At 41.3% G+C, this 26,514-nt stretch overlaps 1 protein-coding gene across 1 annotated transcript in view; it reads right to left on the bottom strand.

The window, feature by feature from the left end:
• Positions 1-26,514, bottom strand: part of LOC135211173 (uncharacterized) — a 285,675-nt gene that overhangs the window by 170,958 nt on the left and 88,203 nt on the right. The window contains exons 6-7 of the mRNA XM_064244376.1: positions 22,148-22,255; positions 21,448-21,494 (exon numbers count right to left, since the gene is read on the bottom strand). Coding sequence (XP_064100446.1) covers positions 21,448-21,494; positions 22,148-22,255 — 155 coding nt within the window. The remainder of the gene's footprint in view (positions 1-21,447; positions 21,495-22,147; positions 22,256-26,514) is intronic.

Below are 26,514 nucleotides of genomic sequence, written 5' to 3'. Positions count from 1 at the left end.
TCATATAAGTCAAGTATCTAGATATTCGTTTATACTAAAAAGAAGCAAGAAAATTCGCTCAGAATTGCGTTAAATATGGAGAAACAAACTTGTATTCGCCATCAGCTGATTTGAAACCAAAACATTGGCCGCTCCACGGAATACTGGCTTAGATTTGCTGTAGTATTTTATAATACAATAATATGAGAATACATACAATATTATTGGATACAGTGAAGTAATGTATAACTTTTTAAAGGATTTTATGGAAAGGATGCATAATTAATAAAATAACACAATGCATTTTTGGGAGCAGTGGTGGACAAGAACGAACATGAAAAAACATCCTCTGACAACGTGGAGGGTGTTACAAAAGCTGCCTTAATTTGTATCATATTTATGTACAAAAATAAAAATACCCTAAACGTAATATATTTTCATACCACATTTTAAACTTGAAAGCATGAACATTTATGAAATCGACATATCGATCGCTAAATTTGCACTCTTTTCAACTCAATATTTTCGGAAGCGCGGCAGGCGGCGGCTTACAAGAACGAACATGAAAAAACATCATATTTCATAACGTGAAGGGCAATTTCAAAAGCTGCCTTTGTATCATATTTCTTTGCAGACATAAAAATACCTTAAACGTAATACATTTCATACACATTTTAAACATAAAAGCATGAATATTTATAAATCGACAAATCCATAGTTAAATTTGCACTTATGTAACTCGATATTTTTGGCATAGAACAACGTCAGAGGCATATATTTTACTGTAATACCTATGTAATAACTCTCCATAAAATTTGTTAATATCATTTGCATAATCTTTATGGTCTTGACGGCATTTCTACATATGTATGAACTCGTTAGATATAACGGCGCTAGCAGAGCTGTTGACCAAAAATTGTGCCATAAAAATACCTTAAAATGCCCTATTTTTTAAATGAATATTTTTGATGGCAGCCATAAAACCGATTCGCCGCTAAGCGATTGCACCGTTAACCGCAGGCCACCTGTAATTGAATCATTCATAGTTTCAGTTGGCTTGTGTTTCAAATTTTTGGGTGATGGAGGACAATAATGTTTTTATTACTGTATTTAAATCTTTCCATTGTTTTGAGTACGTATGTTCATTAAGTTGACTGATTTCAAGATAAAAAATATTAGCAAATATACTACTTTAGTTCAGCTATTCAAGAAATTCTACCTTGATTCACATCATGAATCAAGTTTCATAGGGTAGTCAACTCTTTCCAAAGATAGCCATTATTTTGAATCAATTTTAAAACAATTTGTATTTTTCATAACTAACAAACCTTTGGTCTTAACATAGGGATAAATTCTCTGTTGCTAGCTGTAGTCCAATTAAAAATAACACAAAGAATTTGTATTGTCTAGGAACAAACATAAAACTTTATAGAATGGAAGCTTGCTTATCAGCATCTAACCAGTGCCGGCATATAACAGTATTATTCTCTCTATTGCCCGCCAATAGAGAAGAAAATGGAAGCAAAAGGAAGACGACTAGTCACCTCATTCACTCTCACTTTCATATCCAATATCTTAAAAAGATACAAAACTGTCAAGCCCAGAGCACTATAGATGAGCTACACAACTTGTTAAGCAGTCACCACTGTCTAAGGACCTATGGGCAACATTCCACAGAAAGAAGGATGTGAAGGTGGTTTGGAAGAGCCAGGTACCAATTCCTTGTGTAATTTTTAATCAAACTCCTGCTAGCGCCAGAGAATTTATCCCTGCATTAAGACCAAGGTTTGTTCTGTATATGAACAAATATCACTTTAAAAACTAAAAATCATAAGACATGCCCAGTATCATCCAATGTTGACACATGAAAACCCTGGTGAATGCTGGAGGAACTGCCATGTAGACCTTCCTATGGCATGGCATATATCAAGAAATTCATTATCAGCAAAATTATAGAACTTCTTCACCCAAGCTTTCTTATTTGAAAGCATAATTTGATAAAGAAATAGTTTTGTAAATAAGTACAGGCGGCCCTCGGTTAGCGGCAGGGGCTCCGTTTCTGGCTGCTGACACTAAGGGATTTTCGATGCTAAGCAATTTTAAAGCCTACGGCCGCCGCATACCTTCTTTCGAAATTCTAGACCAGTTAACAGCGCCCTGGACCAGTCAAACGGCGCCTTAATCCCATTATAACTACTGTAAAGTGAAAAAAGCCTAGCTTTAATCCTTTGGGTGTCTAGAGTATGTAAAGATATAATAAGATTTTATACAGTGTACAGGTAGCTGTAGTGTTCAAGTCACGATAATTCGTCTTACAATAATCCGATTTTATGAGAGACCAAATTAAAATAGCCTAACTTTATCCCATCTTCTAGTTAATGAAGTTCAAAATCAGCAAAAGAGAATGATGAAAGTATGGTTTAAATGTTGTACTGTACTCGTTGCATAAACGTGTACAGACATGAACAACTGAACGTGAAACAACTTTTTTTTTTTCTAAGTACAACCGAATTTGATAACATCTCTTTGGCTTGTATTTCAATCATCGTACTATAGTACACTATTACCGTAGTTGTTATAAATGACATGATGTAAAATAGAACTGAGATATCTTAATGTAATAACTTTATTTGCTATAGATCAAAGATCAATATAGATCAAAGATCGATCAATATAGATCAAAGATCAATCGGGAAATATACTGTTAAATATTAAACATAGTTACAACTGAAGCTGATAAAACTGTTCAAGCTGCTAATGGCTATTATCGTGCATCAACAACAAGGATAAAACTCCAGTAAACGTATGCCATCAAACACAACCATAGATAAAATTGAGATAAAATAATTTTAATCAAAACTACTGTGCTTGAAAGAACACATTTTACTGTTGGTTTCACGCCGATATAAGATAAATAACGTAAAGTTCGTATTATGATGATATAAAGCAGCCAACGTAATCTGTTAACGAAAAAAAAGAAAAAGTTCACAATCACAACGAGACATATTAATTTCATATTTCCACCTGAAAACACCTCGTATAAGGAAAAATAACCTCATCTCGTAAAAGTCAAGTATCTAGATTTTCGTTTATGCAAACTATAAGCAATAAAATTTGCTCAGAATTGCGTTAAATATGGCAAAACAAACTCATGTTCACCATCAGCTGATTAACCAAAACATTGGCCGCTCCGCGGAATACTAGCTTAGATTTGCCATCGTATTTTATAATACAATAATATGAGAATACAGACAATATTATTGGATACAGTGAAGTAATGTAGTATAACTTTTTAAAGGATTTATGGAAAAGATGCATAAATAATAAAATAACACCATCCATTTTTCGGAACAGTGGCGGACAAGAACGAACATGGAAAAACATCCTCTAACAACGTGGAGGGTAGTTACGACAGCTGTCTTAATTTGTATCATACTTATGTACAAAAATAAAAATACCCTATACATAATATATTTTCATACACATTTTAAACATAAGAGCATGAACATTTATAAAATCGACACATCGACCACTAAATTTGCACTCTTTTCAACTCGATATTTCAGAAGAGCGGCAGGCAGCTGCTTACAAGAATGAACATGAAAAAACATCGTATTTGATAGCTTGAAGGGCAGTTTCAAAAGCTGCCTTAGTGTCATATTTCTGCGCAGAATTAAAAATACCCTATACATAATACATTTGCATACACATTTTAAACATTAAAGCATGAACATTTATAAAATCGACACAACGATTGCTAAATTTGCACTTTTTTTAACTCAATATTTTCGGAAGAGCGGCAGGCATCCGCTTACAAGAATCAACATGAAAAAACATATTTGATAACGTGAAGGGCAGTTTCAAAAGCTGCCTTTGTCTCGTATTTATGTGCAGAATAAAAATACCTATACGTAATACATTTTCATACACATTTTAAACATAAAAGCATGAACACTTATAAATCGACACATCCATAGCTAAATTTGCACTCATTTAACTCTATTTTTGGCATAGAACAGTGTCAGAAGCATATATTTTACCCTAATACCTATGTAATAGCTCGCAATACAATTTCTTAATATCATTTGCATAACCTTTATGGGCTGAACGGTATTTCTACAAATGTATGTACTCTTTAGACATAACGGCACTAGCGGCGCTGAGCAAAAATTATGCCATAAAAATACATTAAAATGCCTTATTTTTTTAATGAATATTTTTGACGACAGCCGTAAAACCGATTCACCGTTGAGCGATTGCGCTGTTAACCGCGGGCCGCCTGTATAAGTAAGAATTCATATAACCAGCTTTATTGTTGTACATTATTGTATGCCATCTAGATAAAATACAGTATAGACTAGGTTAAGCTAGATGATCTAAACACTGGAACTATTTTGTAGCCAATCCTATCAACTTTTCACACAGACATGCACTTACTGAGGTTGAATATAGCAGTGAAACGTTTTTGCTTTTGTTGCTTCATAGTCTACATGCGTGAAAATTAGTATGCCTGAAAATTAGTATGCAACCATCAGAAATGAAAAAAATATTATCATATATAAATAATGCGATATATGATAGCACGAAAATGTTATTGTTATAATACAATTAAGTTTGTTCATACTTACCTGGCAGATATATATATAGCTGTATTTCTGACGTCCGACAGAATTTCAAAACTCGCGGCACACGTAGTGGGGCGGCCAGGTGGTAGTACCCATTCCCGCCGCTGGGAGGCGGATATCAGGAACCATTCCCATTTTCTGTTCATATTTATTCATGACCCTTGTCTCCTGAGGGGAGGAGGGTGGGCACTCTAATTATATATATCTGCCAGGTAAGTATGAACAAACTTAATTGTATTATAACAATAACATTTTGTTCATGAAACTTACCTGTCAGATATATATATAGCTGAATCCCACCTTCGGATGGTGGGAAGAGACAGAATAGGATTTTTAGGAAACTTAAATTAAGTAAAAGATTTACTTCTTAGTTCCTTACCTGATAGCAAAGTAGACTCTGTGATTCCTGTCACTTAAGCCTGCTAATACTTTTATCAGAGTTGCCAGCCAGGTTTGGATCTGTAGTGCTGGTGCACTCTGGATGACCACAATGTGACATAACCATCTAGCCAAACATATGGCAGTAACACAGCAACCGACCACCACCTGACCAACTAACCAAAAAACCCCTGACATTAACACTAAGGAATGGGAGATTTCCACAGAAGATCTCACCATCAACCAAAAACACAATAAAAACTAACCTAACTAAGCTAAGGGATAGGGAGAGAGCTATTCCTCACCCCCGCCCCAAAACTGTGTCTGCCGAAATGTAAGGCCCTAAAGAACTACAGTTCTCGTAAATCGTTCTCACATCCCGGAGGTAATGTGAGGCGAATACGGAATTGCTCCTCCAAAAAGTGCTATCAAGTATATCTTTGATAGACATATTCCTTTGGAAGGCAAGAGAAGTAGCTACGGCTCTGACTTCGTGAGCTTTCACTTTAAAGAGGCTCAATCAGTCTTCTGGCAAGATGAATGAGCCTCTTTAATGACGTCCCTCAGAAGAAAGCAACAGCATTCTTCGACAACGGCAAATCTGGTCTCTTCACCGAGCACCAGAGATTACCTGAGGGACCTCTTATCTCTTTAGTCCTATTCACATAGAACTTGAGAGCCCTGACAGGGCACAGGGCTCTCTCTGGTTCTTGACCCACGAGACTCGACATTCCTTTGATTTCAAAGCTCTTCGGCCAAGGATTAGACGGGTTCTCGTTCTTAGCCAAGAAAGACGGGCTCAACGAGCAGACAGCGTTGTCCCCCTTGAAGCCCACTAGGCTCTGAACGCTTGGATTTCACTAACTCTCTTCGCCGTCGCCAGAGAAGCTAGGAAAAGCATTTTCCTCGTCAAGTCCCTTAGAGAAGCTTCATGGAGAGGCTCAAAGGGACTTAGCATAAGATGTTTCAAAACCACATAGAGATTCCATGAGGGCGGTCTTGCTTTTTGTGGAATCTTTGTGGTTTCGAACGACCTTGAGATCGTGTAGATCCTTATTGTCGGAGAGGTCCAGTCCTCTGTGGCGAAAAACGGCAGACAACATACTCCTATAACCTTTGATTGTAGGAACTGCCAATTTCTGCACATTTCTTAGATAGAGTAAGAAATCTGCTATCTGATTCACAGAGGTCGTGGAAGAGGAAATTCCTTCCTTTTTGCACCATGCCCTGAAGGAGGACCACTTAGACTGGTAGACAGCTCTTGAATTCAAGAGGCTCTTCGAGCATTAGCGATTGCTCTCGCAGCTGCCTTTGAAAAGCCTCTCGCTCTGGCCAACTTTTCGATAGTCTGAACGCAGTCAGAGCCAGAGCGGAGAGGTTTTGGTGAAACCTGTTTTGAAGTGAGGCTGTCTGAGTAGATCTCTCCTCCAGGGCAACGTTCTTGGGAAGTCCACAAGGATGTCATGACCTCTGTGAACCACTCTCTTGCTGGCCACATTGGGGCAATCAGAGTCAACCTTGTCCCTTCTGAAGCTGCAAACTTCCTCATTACCTCCCCCATGATCTTGAATGGGGGAAAGGCGTAAAGATCCAGGTCTGTCCAGTTCCAGAGCAACGCGTCCACTGCAATTGCCCCTGGATCCAGAACCGGGGAGCAATACAGAGGAAGCCTCTTCGTCCTCGATGTAGCGAACAGGTCTACTAGAGGACGTCCCCACAATGTCCATAATTGTTGACAGACTTCCTGGTGCAAGGTCCATTCTGTTGGTAGAATCTGATTTCGTCGACTGAGAAGGTCCGCCTTGCGTCTGCCCATAGCAGAACTTCTTTCGCAAGGAGAAAAAGGGATCTGGAGTGAGTTCCTCCCTGATTCTTTAGATATGCAAGGGCTGTGGTGCTGTCTTGAGTTGACTTGAACAACCTTGCTTGACAGTTTGTCTTCGAAGAACTGCAGTGACAGGAATATTGCTGCCAGTTCCTTTACATTGATGTGCCAGGCTACCTGTTCCCCTCTCCAGGAGCCTGACACTTCCTCCCCCCCCAGTGTTGCTCCCCAACCCCGGAAATGGAAAGCGTCTGAGAACAACACTAGGTCGGGGCTCAGAAGATTTAAGGAGAAGCCCTCTCGTAACTTCTGAGGGTCGAGCCACCATCTTAAGTGGGCCTTTACCTTGTTTGAGATCCTTAGGATCGCATTCAGGTCCTCCTTCGACTTCCATTCTTCCGCAAGGAAAAATTGAAGAGGCCTGAGGTGCAGTCTTCCCAGCGAGACAAACTTTTCTAGCGAGGAAATGGTGCCCAGCAGACTCATCCACTCCCTCACCGAACAAGCTTCTCTCTCTATAAAGGCTGCGACTTTCTCTAACCCCAGTCGCTGACGTTCCTGGGATGGAAACGCCCGAAAAGCCACTGAATCCATCTGAATCCCCAGATACACGATGGACTGTGTCGGGGTCAGATGCGACTTTCGGAATTTGACCAAAAGACCCAGAGACTTTGCTAGGGCTAACGTTAATTGAAGGTCCTTCAGACATTTCTGCCTCGACGACGCTCTGATCAGCCAATCGTCGAGGTAGAGGGATATCCTGATCCCTGACGAATGGAGCCACTTTGCTACATTCCTCATTATCATTGTGAAAACCATCGGGGCCGTGCTGAGACCGAAACAAAGGGCTCTGAATTGCCAAACCCTGTTGTCTAAGACGAATCTCAGATACTTCCTTCCTTGAAAGAGGGTGGACGGGGACGTGGAAAGTACGCGTCCTGGCAGGTCCAGAGACACCATCCAGTCGCCAGGTCTCAAGGCTCCCAGCACCGACTGAGGTGTCTCCATTTTGAACTTGATCTTTTCTACAAAAAGATTGAGCCTGCTCACATCCAGGACTGGGCGCCAACCCGACGACTGCTTCGGCACCAGGAAAATCCTGTTGTAGAAGCCCGGTGACTCCAGGTCCAAGACTTGTTCCACCGCTCATTTTTCGACCATCTGGTCTAACAGATCGAAAAGAATACTTTTCTTCTCTCCCTGATAAGATGGAGAGAGGTCTCTGGAGTTGATGTTAAAGGAGGAGGATGTAAAAAGGGGATCTTGTACCCTTGCTCTACGATCTTGAGAGTCCAAGGATCCGCCCCTCTCTGCCTCCATGCCTCCACAAAGAACTTCAGTCTGGCCCCGACTGGCGTCTGAAGGACAAGATCTTCATTTGGTGGTTTGGTTTTAAATGAAGCTCTTCCTCTCGAAAAACCTCTCCCTCGAGGAGCTGCTCTCTCGGGGGGTGCCCGCGAAAGGGTTTGACTTTTCTTCGGGGGTTTACTGAATGCAGATGTGGAAGGAACTGCTGGACGTCTTGAAGACTGTACCAAGAGGTCTGGTCGCCTTCTCTTGCAAACTCGTTGCAAGATCCTTTACCATAGCCTGGGGGAAGAGATGGTCCGAAAGAGGCGCAAAGAGCAATTCCGCTTTCTGAGCGGGAGAAACCGACTTAGCGGTAAAATTGCATAAGAGAGCTCTTTTCTTTAGGAAAACAGTTCCAAAATGAGAAACTAGCTCCTCCGAACCATCCCTGACGGCCTTGTCCATACATGACAACACGCTGGACAGCTCCCCCAGACTGAGAGAATCAGGACTTCTAGACTGAAGGTCTAAACTACCTCCCAGGCACCAGTCTAAGAAATTAAAGACATTCAAGGTGTGGCGAAGCAGTCCCTTCAAGTGGTGGTCCGTCTCCACAGGAGTCCAGGACACCTTAGCAGACGATAAGAGAGACCTCCTCTGAGCGTCCACTAAACTGGAGAAGTCACCCAGAGCGGACGAAGGAACCTTTACTCCACGTCCTTCCTTGGTTTCATACCAAATACCTCCTTTCCCGCAAGTCTAGAGGGATGAAGGGCGAAAGTGGTCTTGCCCTGATCCTTCCTTCGAGACTATGAAATCTTGAAGTTTCTTGAAAGCCCTCTTGGTCGACAACGATGTCTTCATTTCGACGAACTCAGGGGTCTTAACGGACTTGGAAGACGAAAGTTGAGAGGGAGGAGACCTAGGGGCTGCCGGCTGGAACTTCTCTCCCCGAAGGATGAACGTAACAGCCTGACAAGAACCTTATAGTCCAAGACAGCAGAAGCTACCGGAGGTTCTTCTTCGACGGAACTCCCTGGACTACTAAGTTCCCTTCCTCCCTAAAGAGGAACTGGAGAACGTCCATCAGGAGAGGGCGTACGTCCAGCAGTCTCAAGCCTAAACAAAGACTTCCGTTGATTGGAAGTAACCGCTACAGGTACGGAATCGCCCTTACGACGATCCTTAGAAGGACGGACATCCTGCGAAAGAAGCGCGTCCTTTGAAGAAACCGGGAACTGTCTTAGCAAGACACGTCCCTACGAGAGGAAGCGTGAGCTTCCTGACGAGAGGGCGCCAAACGCGTCCTGCTTAGCCAAGCAAGCTCCTGCTGAGCGCCTCAAAAGCGTCCTGCCTCGTTCGAAAAGCGTCCTGCTTCGAACTGGCGAGCGTCCTGCCGAGCGTCCTCAAAGGCGTCCTGTCGAGAACGCAAAGCGTCCTGCTTCGATACGCCGAGCGTCTTGCCGAGAGTCCTCAACAGCGCCCTGACGAGAGCGCAAAGCGTCCTGCTTCGAACGCCGAGCGTCCTGGCGAGCGTCCTCTACTGCGAGAGCGAAAGATCTACTCGGAGAACGAGAACGGTGACGATCCGGAGGTGGAGAGAGATACGAACGAGACGAGAGAGAATGAGACTGCTTCGTCCTCTTGACGGGCAGCCTAACATCCTTTCTAGCTTAGGCTCGACCGCTGCTGGGCGAGTCCTCTGAGCCATAAGCGACGTAATCTGGTCCTGAAGGGACACGAGGATAATCCTTCGTAGGTGACGAAGGAGCAGAAGAAGGGGCAGGACTGACCCTGCGAGAAGGCGAGGGGAGAGGGGAGAACCCTCCTTCCTTCTAGCAGGTAGCAGCTACCTGCCTCTCAGGTGAACACGCCTGTGCGTGGAAACCAACGTCCTCGTCGGTAGAAACCCTACCTCTCTTCTGAGAGGAAAGGCGTCATAACGCATCCTCTGAACGAAAGCGGAGACTAGGACTTGAAAGCGTCCTCAAGACGAAAGTTTCCTTTTCAAACGGACGCGAGTCTCTTCTGAGCGCTCCACCCCTTTGCGCGGGAGGACGCTTCGGAGGACGAAAAGGCAATCCTTTCAGGACAGCGCTCGTGCGCGCTCCTTGGCAGCCTGGGATTTAGCAACAAGGCCTGCCGAAGGGACGCCAGATCGGTGGGGAGCCCCCACCCCCGTAACCCTCTTGCGGCTTTCGACATACCCACTCCCTGAGTCCTGGGAGTCCGATAGAGGTCTAGGCCTAGAGGCATTATGGGGCCGATCTGACGCCCCCTCCACAACACTAGGGGCACTAACACAAAACTTTCACAGGGCCAGTTTCTAAGGCCAAAACTTTCGATTCAAGAGCGCGAATAGACTCCCAAGAATCAGAGAAAGGGTGTTACCTCTCCAGACACAGCAACTGGGGCCCGAAGGCAACAAAACAGGATTAGGTAGAGCAAAATCTACCGGTGTTAGAGGAGGAGAAATGTTACATTCCTTACCTTTCGTAGAACTGCTCTTGGAGGAAGACCTCCTGACTCTATCGCGCTCCAATTTACGTCGATAGGTCTCATTACATCTTCCATTTATCATCAGCCAAATCCTTGCATTCATGCACCGATCATCAACCAAGCAAACATGCCCCCTGCATTCCATACAAACTGTGAGAGGATCAACTGAAGGTTTAAGAAGCCTCACCTTACATTCACTCCTCACACACACTCTGAAACTTCCAGTACTTGATCCCGACATCATGTACACAGAAAAGCCAATCCAAAATCAAAAACCAATCCACTATTACGCGTGCCAATCCAACAATTCAGAAGTCGATACCAAAAGTCAATCCAGATAATTTAAAGCGAGATATACAAAAATCCTAGACGGAGGTACTGTAAACAGTTGTTTCCAGCACCGGCGACAGAAAAAATATGAACAGAAAATGGGAATGGTTCCTGATATCCGCCTCCCAGCGGCGGGAATGGGTACTACCACCTGGCCGCCCCACTACGTGTGCCGCAAGTTTTGAAATTCTGTCGGACGTCAGAAATACAGCTATATATATATCTGACAGGTAAGTTTCATGAACAAAACAAAATTTCATATATAATTGTATTCAAATAGTGCTGTGAGCAAAACAGTTAAAGCTAACAAGTTAATTTTTTTTTACACTAAATTGCAATCATTTTGGTATATAACACATTGTAAAATGATCAAAGCAACACAGAGAAAATATTATCACAAAATGATGCATGAATTCGTAACACACAGACGTAAAAAAATGTTTTTTTCAAAAATTCACCATAAATCTAAATATTGTTCTAGAGACTTCCAATTTGTTTCAAAATGAAGATAAATGAGTGAATATTACTATACTGTAAGAGTTTTAGCTTACAACTGCAGTTTTTTACCATTTCGGATGAGTTAATGTTGACCAAATGTCGACTTTTTTTATATATTTTTTATATGCAAATATTTTGAAAATGAGAAAAGCTACAACCTTCAATTATTTTTTGTTGTATTCTACATGAAATTGCGCACATTTTCTTATATAAAACTCTATGAAACGCATTATATGAAACAGAGCAAATATAACGAGAATGCTACATAAGCATTTCGGAGATTTGCGGCGGAGAATCCGAGCGCAGAGGAAGGAAAGTTTTTTTTTTTAAATTCACCATAAATCTAAATATTGTGCTAGAGACTTAGAATTTATTTCAAAATGAAGATAAATGGCTGAATATTTCTAGACTGTAAGAGTTTTAGCTTACAATTGCGTTTTTCGACCATTTCGGTAGAGTCAAAGTTGACCGAAAGTTGAAATTTTGGCACTTATTGTTATTTATATGAAAATATTTCAAAACTGATAAAAGCTACAACAATGGATTGTATTTAATTGTATTGTGCATGAAATTGCACACATTTCCATATATAAAACTTTATGTAACGGCAAATTTAAAATGGTGCAAACATTACGACAATTGCACGAAAAAATTTATCGGAAGAGTTACCGCGAGGACGTACGGAAAGTATTTTTCATAAATTCACCATAAATCGAAATATTGTGCTAAAGATGTCCCACTTGTTGCAAAATGAAGGTAAATGATTGAATATTACTAGAATATAAGAGTTTTAGCTTATAATTGAGTTTTTATACCATTTCGGTAGAGTCAAAGTTGACTGAAGGTTGAAATATTGGCACTATCGTTATTTATATGAAAATATTTCAAAACAGATAAAAGCTACAATCGTGAGTATTTTTTTTGTTGTATTCTACATGAAATTGCGCACATTTTCATATATAATACTCCATGTAATGGCTAATTTAAAATGGTGCAAAAATTGTCAAAGTGATGAAATAATTTCCGAGATGTGTCACTGATACTTTTTAGTGCAATAAGAAAGAAATTCGCGCTTGCGCGCCTGCATAACGATTGTAAACAAAACAACGCCTTGATCCGTGAGCTCCCAGCATCCCTCAAGACACGTGATTCAAAAGTTTTCGCCTGGTAGGCCAACAAGTATTTTTCCACGAATTTTTAAAAAAAACTTTTATATGTCGACATTGAATACATCCAATCAGCACCCGGGAGACAATTTATCTTGACATTTAATACGTTCAATCGGTGTAAGAGGCTTAAATACCTTCTGCTGCTTTCCACACAATCTTAGGACCTATTAATACTTTAAAGGAAAAACTGGAAAGTATATGTATCTGTAAAAATGATATTTTAATGATAAAATAAGGTTTCACATATACTTACCAAACAATTACACTAGCTGTACGCTTTCTTACCTGGCAGTCGAAAATTCAAATTCCTGGCGGCGGTAGTGGCGCTGCCATTGTTTGTGTAGGTGATACAGATCCCGCCCACTTTCCGGAATACCTGGTGCTGCTGAGCTTGAGACTTCAATTCGTTGAGCCGCAACGTCCATCTGTGGGGAGGAGGGAAGGCTCTGATTATGTAATTGTTTGGTAAGTATATGTGAAACCTTATTTTATCATTAAAATATCACTTTCACATAAGTGACTTACCAAACAATTACACTAGCTGACTCCACATTACCTGGAAGGTAATGTGAGCGCTCTCATCACATGTAGGAGACGTGGCAGTAAAGGACAGGGTCGTCCCTACTAATGGTGGGATTTTTGCAATCATGGAAGTGCACCGATGATTGACAAAAACAACAATAATTTGCCTTGCCCTGGGCGAAAAGACCAAATAAAAACCACACAAAACCATCACCTACACTAAAAACCATATGGTACCCTTAACCAGATATAAGAACTGGTTGGTACTTCAGGTACATGTACCCCCATGCTTCCCACAAACTCAAAAAACCTCAAATTCAAGGTGAGGAGATAGTAGAGGGAAAAAACCGGGTCCCCCTATGCTTTCTCTCCCAACACCATTCCCACTACTGACAACGGTCCCAATCTAAAACAGTTTTCGTAAGTAGTTTCTACCTCCTTCAAATAGTGCGATGCAAACACTGATTTCGACCTCCAGAATGTAGTTTGCATAATGGAGGATAGACATATTCTGTCTGAAAGCCAAAGACGTTGCTACTGCACGAATCTCATGCGTCTTCACTTTCAGCACCCTAAGAGCATGTTCCTGAGTTTGGGCATGCGCTTCTCGGATCAAACTCCTCAGGAAAAAGGACATTGCATTCTTTGAAAGAGGGCGAGACGGGTCTTTCACCAAGCACCAGAGTCGGCTCAACTCTCCTCTCACAGTTTCTGTCCTGGTCAGGTAGTGTCTGATGGCTCTGACCGGACACAATGTACATTCCTCATCTTCCGACCCGAATAAGTCCGTTAGGTTCTTTATCTTGAAAGAACGGGGCCAAGGATTCGAAGGATCCTCATTTTTAGCAAGAAAGTCTGGTACATAAGAGCAAACTGCATTGCCCTAGGCAAAACACACTTCCTTACTCATCGCCTGCAACTCGCTTACTCTTCCCACTGTGGCTAAGGCGACTAGGAATAGTGTCTTCCTAGTTACGTCCCTCAAGGTTGCAGAATTCAACTTTTCAAATTGGGGGCCGTTGAGCCACCTTAAAACTACATCCAAGTTCCATTCCACTTCTTCAGGCTTGAAAATCTTGGAGGAACTAAAGGATCTGATCAAGTCACTGATGTCCTGATTTGACGAAATGTCGAGGCCTCTATGCTTGAAAACCGATGAAAGCATGGCCCTATATCCTTTAATAGTTGAAGTGGCCAACTTCTTGGTGTCCCGCAGAAATAACAAAAATTCTGCAATTTCTGTTATAGATGTCTCAGAAGAAGAGATGCTATGTTTTCTGCCCCATGACCTAAAGACTCTCCACTTGGACTGGTAGAGCTTGGCAGAAGAGCTTCTTCTGCAGCTAGCAATAGCTTCTGACAGCCTTCGCGAAAACCCTTTTGCTTTGACCAGGTTCCTGACAGTCTGAATCCTGTCAGGGCCAGAGCGGATAACCCTTGGTGATATCGGTTGAAATGGGATTGTCTGAGAAGCGATGGATTTTGTGGAAGTAGTCAGGGAAAATCCACAAGCAGATTGAGAAGGTCCGGAAACCACTCTTTCCTGGACCAGAATGGCGCTACTAGGGTCATTGTCACATTCTGGTGCATTTGAAGCTTGTTTAAAACCTCTCTTATCATCCTGAAGGGAGGAAAAGCGTAAACATCCAGTCCTGTCCAATCTAGCAGCATCGCATCTGTTCTCCATGCTAGTGGTTCTGGAATCGGAGAACAGAAAATGGGAAGGCGATTGTTCCTTGATGTGGCAAACAGATCTATCGATGGTCTTCCCCAAAGCTTCCAGAGGTCATGACACACTCTCTTGTTCAGAGTCCATTCTGTTGGTAACACCTGATTTACCTGACTCAGTTCGTCTGCAAGTACGTTCACTCTCCCTTGCACGAATCTTGGAAAAAGGGTGATCCTCTTCTCGTTCATCCAGGTGAGGAGATCTTCGGCTATCTTGTTGAGAGAGAAAGAGTGGGTCCCTCCCTGCTTCCGTACATATGACAACGCTGTGGTGTTGTCTGAGTAGACCGCTACGTTTCTTCCGGTGACTAAGTGGTCGAACGCTTGTAGCCCTAAGAGGATGGCCTTCAATTCCTTCCCATTGATATGCAAGGTCTTTTCTCGTTCTGTCTACAGACCTGATACTCTCGTCTCCTAGGAGGGCTCCCCATCCGCTGTCTGAGGTGTCTGAGAACTGCAGGTCGGGGTTCGGCACGACTAGGGAGATTCCATCTTGTAATCTTTCCCTCGAATGCCACCAACGAAGATCCATCTTTATCTCTTCCGTCAGGGGGAAAACTAGTGAGTCCGACTGTGTCTTCCGAGACCAATTTGCTTTCAGGAAGAACTGAAGCGGCCTCATGTGTAGGCGTCCTAACCTGACAAAACTCTCCACTGAAGCCAGGGTCCCGAGTAGGCTCATCCATTCAAGCGCTGAGCAGGATGGCCGAACCAGAAATTGCTGGACTGTTGACAGGCAGGACTCTATCCTCTTTGGGGAGAGAAAAACCCGAAAAGCTAGAGTCTAGTATCATCCCTAAATAGAGAATCCTCTGAGTTGGAATCAATTGGGACTTCTCAGTGTTTACTATGAAACCCAATTGTTGTGTCAAAGTAAATGTCTTCTTCAAGTCCTTCACACACTGACGACTGGATCTGGCTCTCAGGAGCCAGTCGTCTAAGTAAAAAGCTGTGTTGATCCCCATCAAATGCAGCCACTTTTCCAGAGGAGCGAGAATCCGAGTAAATACTTGAGAGGCGGTTGACAGACCGAAGCAGAGGGCTCTGAACTGTTAGACTCTCTTCTTGAAGACGAATCTCAGGAACTTCCTGGAGTTCTGATGGATGGGGACATGGAAGTATGCATCCTTCATGTTGAGAGATACCATCCAGTCGCCAGGTTGGATGGTTGACATTACCGATCAACTGGTTTCCATTCGGAATTTTGTCTTCCGGACGAAGAGGTTCAGAGCGCTTACGTCCAACACAGGTCTCCATCCCCCTGATGCCTTGGGGACTACGAAGAGCCTGTTGTAAAACCCTGGGTAGTTCGTGTCTGTTACCTCCTCTATGGCCTCTTTGTTGATGAGCTCTTCTACTTCTTTGGCTAAAGCCAAAACTCTTGTTGATCCTTGTTGAGTATGCTGTCAAAGAGACAGGTGTATTGGACAGTGGTGGATCCTGCATAAAAGGGATCACATATCCCTCTCGAAGCACCTGAATTGCCCACTGTTCTGCTCCTCTTCGACTCCATTCCTCCCAGTAGTCATGGAGTCTTGCCCCCCTGGGTGTGTGAAGGACCTTCCGATCACTTCTGTCTTAAAGGAAGGTTTCTTGGTAGACTTGGAGGTGGTTCGTAGATTAGTTCTTGGTCTCTGCTGCCACCTCGACTTACCTCCTCGAAAGGGATGCTTTTGTAGAGGAGAAGCTTTGGCTCCTGTCGCTGGAGGTTCCTTAGGACTTCTTGCTGACTGAAAAAGAAGATCATTGGTGGACTTTTTCTCGAGGTCCAACAGCACATGCTTGATGGTTTCTTCTGGAAACAGGTGAGATTTACTCAGGGGGGAGAACAACAAAGCCAATTTTTGGTTCGTGGCTACTGCTCGAGATGTGAAGGAGCACCACCGTTCTCTCTTCTTTAGTACTCCCATAGTGAATAGGGCAGCCAATTCCCCTCAACCGTCTCTCACTGCCCTGTCCGCACAGGACAACACATTGAGCCAGTCGCCAGAAAAATCCTCATCTAGAGACTGGCAATCTTCAATTTTCCTGGCTAACGCTGCAATAGTCCAATCCAGAAAACTGAAGACTTCGATCAACTTGTATAAGTTCTTCACCAGGTGATCTAACTCGGGTGAAGAGAACAACACTTTCGCAGCTGAGAACACTGCTCTTCTGTGAGAGTCCACAAGGCCATAGAAGTCTCCTTGGGAGGAGGCAGAAACTCCCAAAGAAGGAACTTCTGTCGCATAAAACCAGTAGGTTTTATTCTGCAGTTCGACGGAGGGAAGGTGAACGAAGCCTTGCCTGACTCCCTCTTCTTAGCAAGCCACTCTTCTACTTCCTTCAGTGCTTTCTTCGAGGACTGAGAAAGAACTGGTTTCAGTAACCCCGAAGGCACTGATTTCCTATCCTTCACAAACATCGACGGAGGTGAAGAAGGTGAAGCTGGTTCAAAAATGTCCAGATAAGTCTGAAAAAAAACCTTAACAGACTAGAATAAGCAGAATAGGGCTTCGAATCCTGGTCTTGAGTTTCCATCCCCGACAGGACGGCCGATACCCCGTCTTCCTCTTCCGTCTGGCTCGTTGTCTTCTTCAAAAAGACGATCAGTTCTTGAAGTTGATGTTAAAGGGACCCAAAGCGGAATCCTCTAGCAAGGGTTTGGCCTTCGAATCATCCTTAGGGGAAGACGAAGTCGTGGCTGTCGTACGGCTCCTATTCGAAAACAAACGACTGGGAGTCAAAACACGAGATGTATGAGGCGAACGAGTTGAAGCAGCTCGAGGCGAACGAGTCGAAACAGCTCGAGATGAGTGAGGCGATCGAGTCGAAATTCATATCGATACACAACGCAGCGAGTCAGTCTCGCAAGTGCGCAAGCGCTGTAACGCACGGGAGAGTCTGACTCCGTCCGAAGAGGACTGACGATCTTCCCCGGAAAAACTGGTCCGGCGCGAAACTGCAGGAAGGTTGTGGACTCTAGTGCTCCTTGGATTTCTTAACAGGCGGCGACATCCCTCTCGTACGCTGGGCATGTCCCTTCAAAGGACGCAACACTAAATCACTCCACACTTTTCGCCTCGACACAGGCGACAGCACTTCCGAGTCGGACGACAACTGCGCGTCACTGATATTTACGCCTTTACAGCGGCGTTTCCTGGGCACTCGCGAGTCGACTACGTCAACGGAGTCGGCGACTGACCATGGGCAAACTCCCCTAGTCTCCCTTCAACCTCCGGTATGTCTTCTCCCGGGAGCTGGGGAGCAGGACAGGGACCTTCGTCTAGGAGAACAGGGGGAACGGACAGCCGCCTCCTCGGACACGACACTGACACTTGGCCTAACACTGGCCTTTTCACTTGACTTCTCTAAGAACGCACGAAACGACATACCCAAATCCATAACGGATTTCGCCAAGAACTCAAATTTCTTCTCCATCTTGGACTCTAACAAGGAAATGGTGTTGGGATCGGAAACATGGGATACCTGGTCTGGAGTAATTGGTACTGAAGTTGGAGGACTAACAATAGGTGAAATATTCGATAAAAGCGGAGAAGATAGTGACGGTTTGTTTGCCTCTAAAGGCAAGGGAGTTGTCTCTACTTTAGTTTTACTACCCGCTCTAAGAGCTGCTTTCCTTTTCCTATCTTTGTCCATCTTATCCAAATGAGCTTGAAAATTTTCCAACCTTGTTCATCTAAACTACGGCACTCATCACAAGTTAATTCCTAGCTACAGCACTGACCCCTACATTTAACACATTTGGAGTGCAGATAGTAACATATTTTAGCTAATCTAGTTTTGCAGCCACTGCTGCAAAACCTAACTAAAGAAGAACTAGCATCAGACATCTTTGTAATAACTTAGTTAACCCTTTACTGCCGACTGGACGTATTTTACGTCGACATTTTTTGTCTCTCGGGTGCCGACTGGACGTATTTTATGTCGACATACAAAAGTTTTTTAAAAAATTCGCGGAAAAATACTTTTAGGCCTACCAGCCGAAAACTCTTGAATCACGCGCCTTGGGGGATGCTGGGAGTTCACGGATCAAGGTGTTGTTTTGTTTACAATCGTTACGCAGGCGCGCAAGAGCGAATTTCTTTCTTGCCGCACTAAAAAGTATCTGTGACACATCTCGGAAATTATTTCGTCACTTTGACATAATTTTTGTACCATTTTAAATTAGCCGTTACATGGAGTATTATATATGAAAATGTGCGCATTTTTATGTAGAATACAACAAAATAAATACTCATGATTGTAGCTTTTATCAGTTTTGAGATATTTTCATATAAATAACGATAAGTGCCAAAATTTCAACCTTCGGTCAAATTTGACTCCACTGAAATGGTCGAAAAACGCAATTGTAAGCTAAAACTCTTATATTTTAGTAATATTCAATCATTTACCTTAATTTTGCAACTAACTGGAAGTCTCTAGCACAATATTTTGATTTATGGTGAATTTATGAAAAAACTTTTTCCTTACGTCCGCGCGGTAACTCTTCCGAAAAAAATCATACATGCGATTGCGGTAATGTTTGCACCATTTTAAATTAGCCGTTACATAAAGTTTTATATATAAAAATGTGCGCAATTTCATGCACAATACAACTAAAAACAACCCATGGTTGTAGCTTTTATCAATTTTGAAATATTTTCATATAAAAAATGATAAGTGACAAATTTTCAACCTTTGGTCAACTTTGACTCTACCGATATGGTCGAAAAATGCAATTGTAAGCTAAAACTCTTATATTCTATTAATATGCAAGCATTTACCTTCATTTTGCAACAAATTGGAAGTCTCTAGCACAATATTTCGATTTATGATGAATTTATGAAAAAAATAACATTTTCTTTATGTCCGCGCGGTAACTCTTCCGAAAAAATCATACGTGCGATTGTGGTAATGTTTGCACCATTTTAAATTTGCCGTTACATAAAGTTTTATATATGAAAATGTGCGCAATTTCATGTAGAATACAACAACAAATAATTGAAGGTTGTAGCTTTTCTCATTTTTGACATATTTGCAAATAAATCACGATAAATAGAAAAAAAAACCACGTTCGGTCAACTTTAACTCTACCGAAATGGTCGAAAAACGCAATTGTAAGCTAAAACTCTTACAGTCTAGTAATATTCAGTCATTTATCTTCATCTTGAAACAAATTCGAAGTCTCTAGCACAATATATAGATTAATGGTGAATTTAAAAAAAAAAAAAAAACAAAAAACTTTTCCTTGACCCTTCCGCGCGCGCTGGATTCTCCCCGCCCCAAATCTCCGAAACAAAAGGGCCGTACATCCCATTCCTTGGAAATATTTGCTCCATTTCATATTAGGCATTTCATAGAGTTTTATATATGAAAATGTGTGCAATTTCATGTAGAATAAAACGAAAAATATTTGAAGGTTGTAGCTTTTCTTATTTCCGAAATAATTGCATATAAAAAAATATATATAAAAAAAATTCGACATTCGGTCAACTTTAAGTCGTCAGATATGGTCGAAAACTGCATTTGTAAGCTAATATTCTTACAGTATAGTAATATTCAATCATTTGTCTTCATTTTTAAATAAATTGGAAGTCTCTAGGACAATATTTAGATTTAAGGTGAATTTTTGAAAAAAATATTTGTTTACGTCCGCGCGTTACGAATTCATGCATTATTTTGTGATAATATTTTCTCTGTGTTGCTTTTATTTTTTGTACAATGTGTTATATACCAAAATGATTGCAATTTAGTGTACATTACGACGAAACAAAAAGTAACTTGTTACCTTTAACCGTTTTGCACACAGCGCGATTTGAATACAATTAAATATGAAATTTAGTTTTTGCGCTATCATATATCCGCTTATTATATATGATAATGATAATTTTTTTCATTTCTGATGGTTGCATACTAAACTTCATGCAATGGCAAAAAAGGAGCCAAAAATGAACTCTTAATCTTGAAAACTAAGCGCACTGTGATTTTTTGAAAAAAATATTTTTTCCGCTTCCGCGCTCACTCTGAAACACCTCCGGTACACGGGAGACATTTTTTTTTTTTTTACCGCTTTGGCGTTTAAGGGTTAATAACTAGGCAGCTAACTGATAAAGCTAAAAAGCCAACCAAGAAATTGTACATCACCAAAAAGAAAAAATCCACAATGGCGACGAAAGTCGACTGCAACAACAAACTACCGGTGTTACCCCGTGGCCGGCAGAAAACGAATTGAAGTCTTAAGCTCAGCAGTACCAGGTATTCCCGAAAGTGGGCAGGATCTGTATCACCTACACAAACAATGGCAGTGCTGCTACCGCCGCCAGGAATTTGAATTTTCGACTGCCAGGTAAGAAAGCGTACAGCTAGTGTAATTGTTTGGTAAGTCCCTTATGTGAAATAAAGTGTTTCATACAATTCCTTGAATCTCTATCATAAAATTTTATAAAACATGCCATTAGTTTTCATAATCACTGAAGGGAGGAACTGCCACCTACACTGTACCACCAATACAAATATATCAGACATTTCAGTAAATACTTTGAAAAGGTAGTCGGAAGGCTAGAAAACTACAAAACTTTATTTTTGACCCTTTTTAGATAAACAAATTGGCAAAATTACAAACCTTGCACAGCTGATCGGCAATGAATCTTTTCTTTCATCTGCCTGCAACTATGAAAATAAAAAAGTTAATTACTTAAAATCTATTATGTACAATTAACAACTGAATTGCTTAAACTTAAAAAGAATCCCTATAAAAATAAGTTTAAAAATTACCTGTAAATATATTGACAGAAACTACTCAGTCTCCTTTTTCTATGAATTTGGCTCTAAAAGTCTAAGAAAAGGATGATCGTTTTTCAAATTAAAAACTCTCAGACTGGTTTCACTCTCAAGAAATCAAGAGCATAGTCTTCTAAATGAAGAAACTACAGGAAAAGTAGCATGTGAATAGCATGTGAAGAGGATGTTCATATGCATATATTTGTGGCTCTTGAGAATGCATTGACAACACATAAAGACAAGCAATTTATTGGGTATTAAAAAAGCAAGAAGGTACCATAAATATGTACTGAGCTAGTGATGTTAATGCATCACACCACAAGATCTATATTGATGACAGTGGCAAGTGCATCACGAGAATTTAAAACATGTTGATGTTCATCAAAGATCCACATTGAGTTCTATACGATTACGTTAATATCAATCATATAAATGCAAAAACAGTGATTCAGTAAGTCTCCAAAATGTGTCCAAGTATACTACTCCACTACAACATATGACGAGACAATAATGAATACTAAATTACCAGTCATTTTACTTACCTTTCTAAATATGGCTTTCACAGAGTCAGCATTAATTATACATGATTTAATCTCAGTCTGAACAGCTGCTTGATCATCACTGGCTGTTTCAAGCTCGATGTCATTAAACTGCAACAGAAAAATTAATTTTGCTTGTTTATTTTATACTTTATTAAAAACAAGGGGGGGGGGAGGTTATTCTGGATTCCCTCACTGTACTTATGAAGCTTTACAAATATCTGGCACATAATTCTGCTAATCTTTAAAGAGGTTATTAAAATAACAGGGGGTTAAGATTGAAATTAAATGTTTAAAAAAAAATAATCAGTTCACAAAACCAAAGGATAAATACATCATTCCCATCATCCAGAGGTCAAGGAATCCATTTACAGCATATACCAGAGTTTGCTAAACTATTTCACTTTCAACAATACTATAAAAGTTAAAAACCCTAATCCCCGGTTTCTGGAGTTACCAAGTTTTGTGATAAGAAGCTACATTAGCTGCAATGAAAGGCAAATACATCAAACCTAAAACTATGACATCAATGCTTTAGCTTACACTTTTCCTGGGTATATTGGACTGATGTATATAACTCTAAAAAAAATTAAACTGCATTCTACTGCAAAAAAAATTATCTACAATACTTGTCTAAACAAAGCAACCACTGGGCAAATCAAACTGCCCACATTGTGTTGATACTTCACCATTTTCAATGCTTTTGTGCTTTAATTGCATAACAACTTTGGCTAAAAATAAAATAATCATGGGTCACTGCATTAAGCTACCTCATGGTATAGACAAACTAATTTTATCCCTGATACTGAAAATAATTGGGGTGGGGAGGACTTTTTTTATTATTTGTGTTGAAATTCTGCATGTTGGCACTCGAATATTACAGTAGTACAGTAGTACCTCAGGATACGAAATTAATCCGTTGCAAAGCGGCCTTTGTAACCCGAATTTTTCGTCTCTTGAACCCCATTTTACATGTAAATTGCCTAATTTGTTCCAAGCCCTACAAAAACACCACAGTAAATTTTATAATAAAGCTAAATTAACCAATAAACAATGAAATACAACAATTTGGACCATTCAATACCTAACATAACCTTTATTGTAGTACATACCTGTAAATAAAGTGTATTAGTGTACATGGCACAAGAAATACTTTACCTACATATGTAGTAAAAAGTGGAACCTAACCTTACCTTTCGAGTGAGGCGATCTCCGAAAGGAGCGACAGAGGAGGAGGACAAATGGCAGAAAACATGAACACTTAACTTTACAAAACACATTAAAAAATGGCAGAAAACATTAACACTAAACTTTACAAAACACATTAACAAATGGCAGAAAACATTAACACTTGATTATCTCCATCTTCGTTCTCCATAGAAAGCATCCTCTTCTTTCCGTGAACTTCAGCAACATTCTTGGGACCCATGGCTAATAATGTAAGTAATTAAGTTCACACACAACACGATAAAGTAACTTACAGTACAAAGAAAGTGAAATCACTAACACGAAATTACGTTAACAAACGAAATACTTATATGTGAAAGAACGAATTCAGGTGTTTACCATAACGCTGCCGCAAAAAAATGGTCAAGGAATGCCTTTACATAGAGGCATGATGCATACCAATAGGAAAGCAGGACCTTATGGCGGCGACTAGCATCAGGAACCAATAGGAGAGCGGGAGGATGGTGGCGACTCTACTCAGTTGGCGGCGCAGAAGTTTTAACATTGTTCTCGGTGGTCCGGGCGAATCTTGGGACTTTACAGTAACACCCTTTCGTAACCTGAATTATTTTCGTATGCAGAGGCAAAATAATCTTCGGCTATGCTTTTTGTAACTTGAATTTTTCGTAAGTTGGGACTTTCGTATGTCGAGGTTCCACTGTACCTCGAGATAAGAAATTAATCCGTTCCGAGGCGCCCTTCGTATCACAAGGTTTTCATATCTTGGACCGCATTTTACATGTAAAATGGCTAATCCGTTCCAAGCCCTCCAAAAACACCCCAGTAAATTTCATAATAAAGCTAAATTGACCTATAAACAGTGAAATACTACAACAATTTGGACCATTCAATACCTAACTTAATAACAAAATGCAAATTAACCTTAAATAAAGTGTATTAGTGTACATGGTATACAAGAAATACTGTACGTAAAATGTGGAAGCTTACTTTTCGAGTGAGGCTATCTCCGAAAGTGGCGGCAGAGGAGGAGGAGGACAAACGGCAGATAAGTACGTATGTACGTACACTTAACTTTACGAAAACAAAAAAATGTAAGGAAAACATACATAAACTAAAATTTACGAAACACATTAACAAAACTGTAACACTTAACTTTACAAAAAACTAAAATTAAAAATTTTTTATTTCTTTTTTTGATTTTTTACTTTTTTTTTTGTTTTTTTTTTTTAGTTTTTTTTTTACTTTTACATTTTTTTTTTTTTTTTTTTTATACACAGATTTTCAACTTCATCACCACTTTCAACTTTCTGTTTATCACTTGGTTCTTCCTTTTTGCTTTCAACTTTGTTTTTCATCACTTGGTTCTTCCTTTTTGCTTTCAACTTTCTGTTTTTTTATCACTTGGTTCTTCCTTTTTGCTTACTCCTGCTAATGCTAAAGGCCTCTTTAAAAAATAACAATCCAAAGAAGATTGCTTCTGCCTGCTTTCCACAATGTTCCTGAAACGACTCAGGCAAACGTCATCTAACTGCGCAAGCATACGACCTGTGTGAGCCTTTTCGGGGTGTCTCTTTTCTATAAATGATTGCACTTTATGAAAAGCGGCTAGAACATCCTTAATTTCTGCCGTTGTCACAGGTCCTCCTCCTCTTCCTTGCCGCTGCTAGAGAACTCCTCTTGAACAACGTTATGTTGCATGGCCTCCAACTCCTTCAGGTCATCTGTCGTAAGCTCCTCTTGGTGCTCCTCGAGAAGGTCGTTGATGCCGTCCTCGTCGACGACCAGCCCCAAGAACTTGCTGAGTGCAACGATCTCATCAAGATCTGGTTGGGAAACAGTTTCGGGATCATCAACTGTTACTGACTCTGCAGCACCAGCTTCGCCCACGTCGAATCCCTCGAAGTCTCTGGCGGATACGGCATCAGGTCAGAGTTTCCTCCACGAGGAATTCAAGATTCGCCTTGAAACCTCCTGCCAAGCTTGGTCAATGAGTCTAATGCAAATGACGATGTCGAAATGCTCCTTCCAAAATTCACGCAAGGTGAGGTTTGTGGTATCGGTGATGTCGAAACATCTCTTGAAAAGATGTTTCGTGTACAGCTTCTTAAAGTTCGCTATCACTTGCTGGTCCATGGGCTGAAGGAGAGGGGTGGTGTTGGGCAAAGAAAAAGAATCTTGACGAAGGAATACTCCTCTAGGATATCTTCCTCGAGGCCAGGAGGGTGGGGAGGGGCATTGTCCAACACCAGCAGACATTTCAGGGGGAGGCACTTCTCTTCCAAAAATTTCTTCACTGTTGGGCCGAAACACAGATTTACCCACTCGGTGAACAAAAGCCTCATTACCCAGGCTTTTGCATTAGCCCTCCACATCACTGGAAGCTTCTCCTTAAGCACTTTGTGGTCCTTGAAGGCTCGAGGAGTCTCGGAATGATACACCAGTAGGGGCTTCACCTTGCAATCCCCACTGGCGTTCTAACAAAGTGCGAGCATAAGCCTGTCTTTCATAGGCTTATGCCCGGGTAGCTTTTTCTCTTCCTCGGTGATGTACGTCCGACAAGGCATTTTTTTCCAAAAAAGGCCAGTCTCATCACAGTTGAAAACTTGCTGAGAACTGTAGCCTTCCTTGGTCATCATCTCGTCAAAAGTCTTTCTAAATGCTTCAGCCGCTTTCGTGTCTGAGCTGGCAGCCTCACCATGCCGCACCACCGAATGGATGCCAGTTCGTTTACGAAATTTCTCGAACCAGCCATGCGAAGCCTTGAACTCTGGGGTTTGGGTTGATGTCCCTTCCCTTCCATCGTCTTCCGCCTGCGCAATCAAATCGCCAAAAATAGCGCTGGCCTTGTGGGAGATTGCCGTCTCCGTTACCGTATCGCCAGCGATTTCTTTGTCTTTTATCCAGACAAGAAGCAGCCGTTCCATCTCGTCGTCCTCTTGCTGGACAAAATAGTGATGCCCTTGGACGGTGTAGCTGCTTTGATGGCATCCTTCTGTTTAAGGATGGTGCCTATTGTCGACGGATTTCGGCCGTATTCCTTGGCGATCACACTCTATCGCATACCAGCTTCATACTTCTTGATAATCTCCATCTTTGTCTCCAAAGAGAGCATTCGCTTCTTTTTGTGAATTTCAACTTTCTTGGGACCCATGACTACGTTATCTTGTACGTAATTTACGTAT

This window comes from Macrobrachium nipponense, chromosome 4 (genome assembly GCF_015104395.2).
Source record: "Macrobrachium nipponense isolate FS-2020 chromosome 4, ASM1510439v2, whole genome shotgun sequence".
Taxonomy (NCBI): domain Eukaryota; kingdom Metazoa; phylum Arthropoda; class Malacostraca; order Decapoda; family Palaemonidae; genus Macrobrachium; species Macrobrachium nipponense.
Note: the sequence above shows the minus strand (reverse complement) of the source record. Positions and strands in the feature narration are given on the sequence as shown.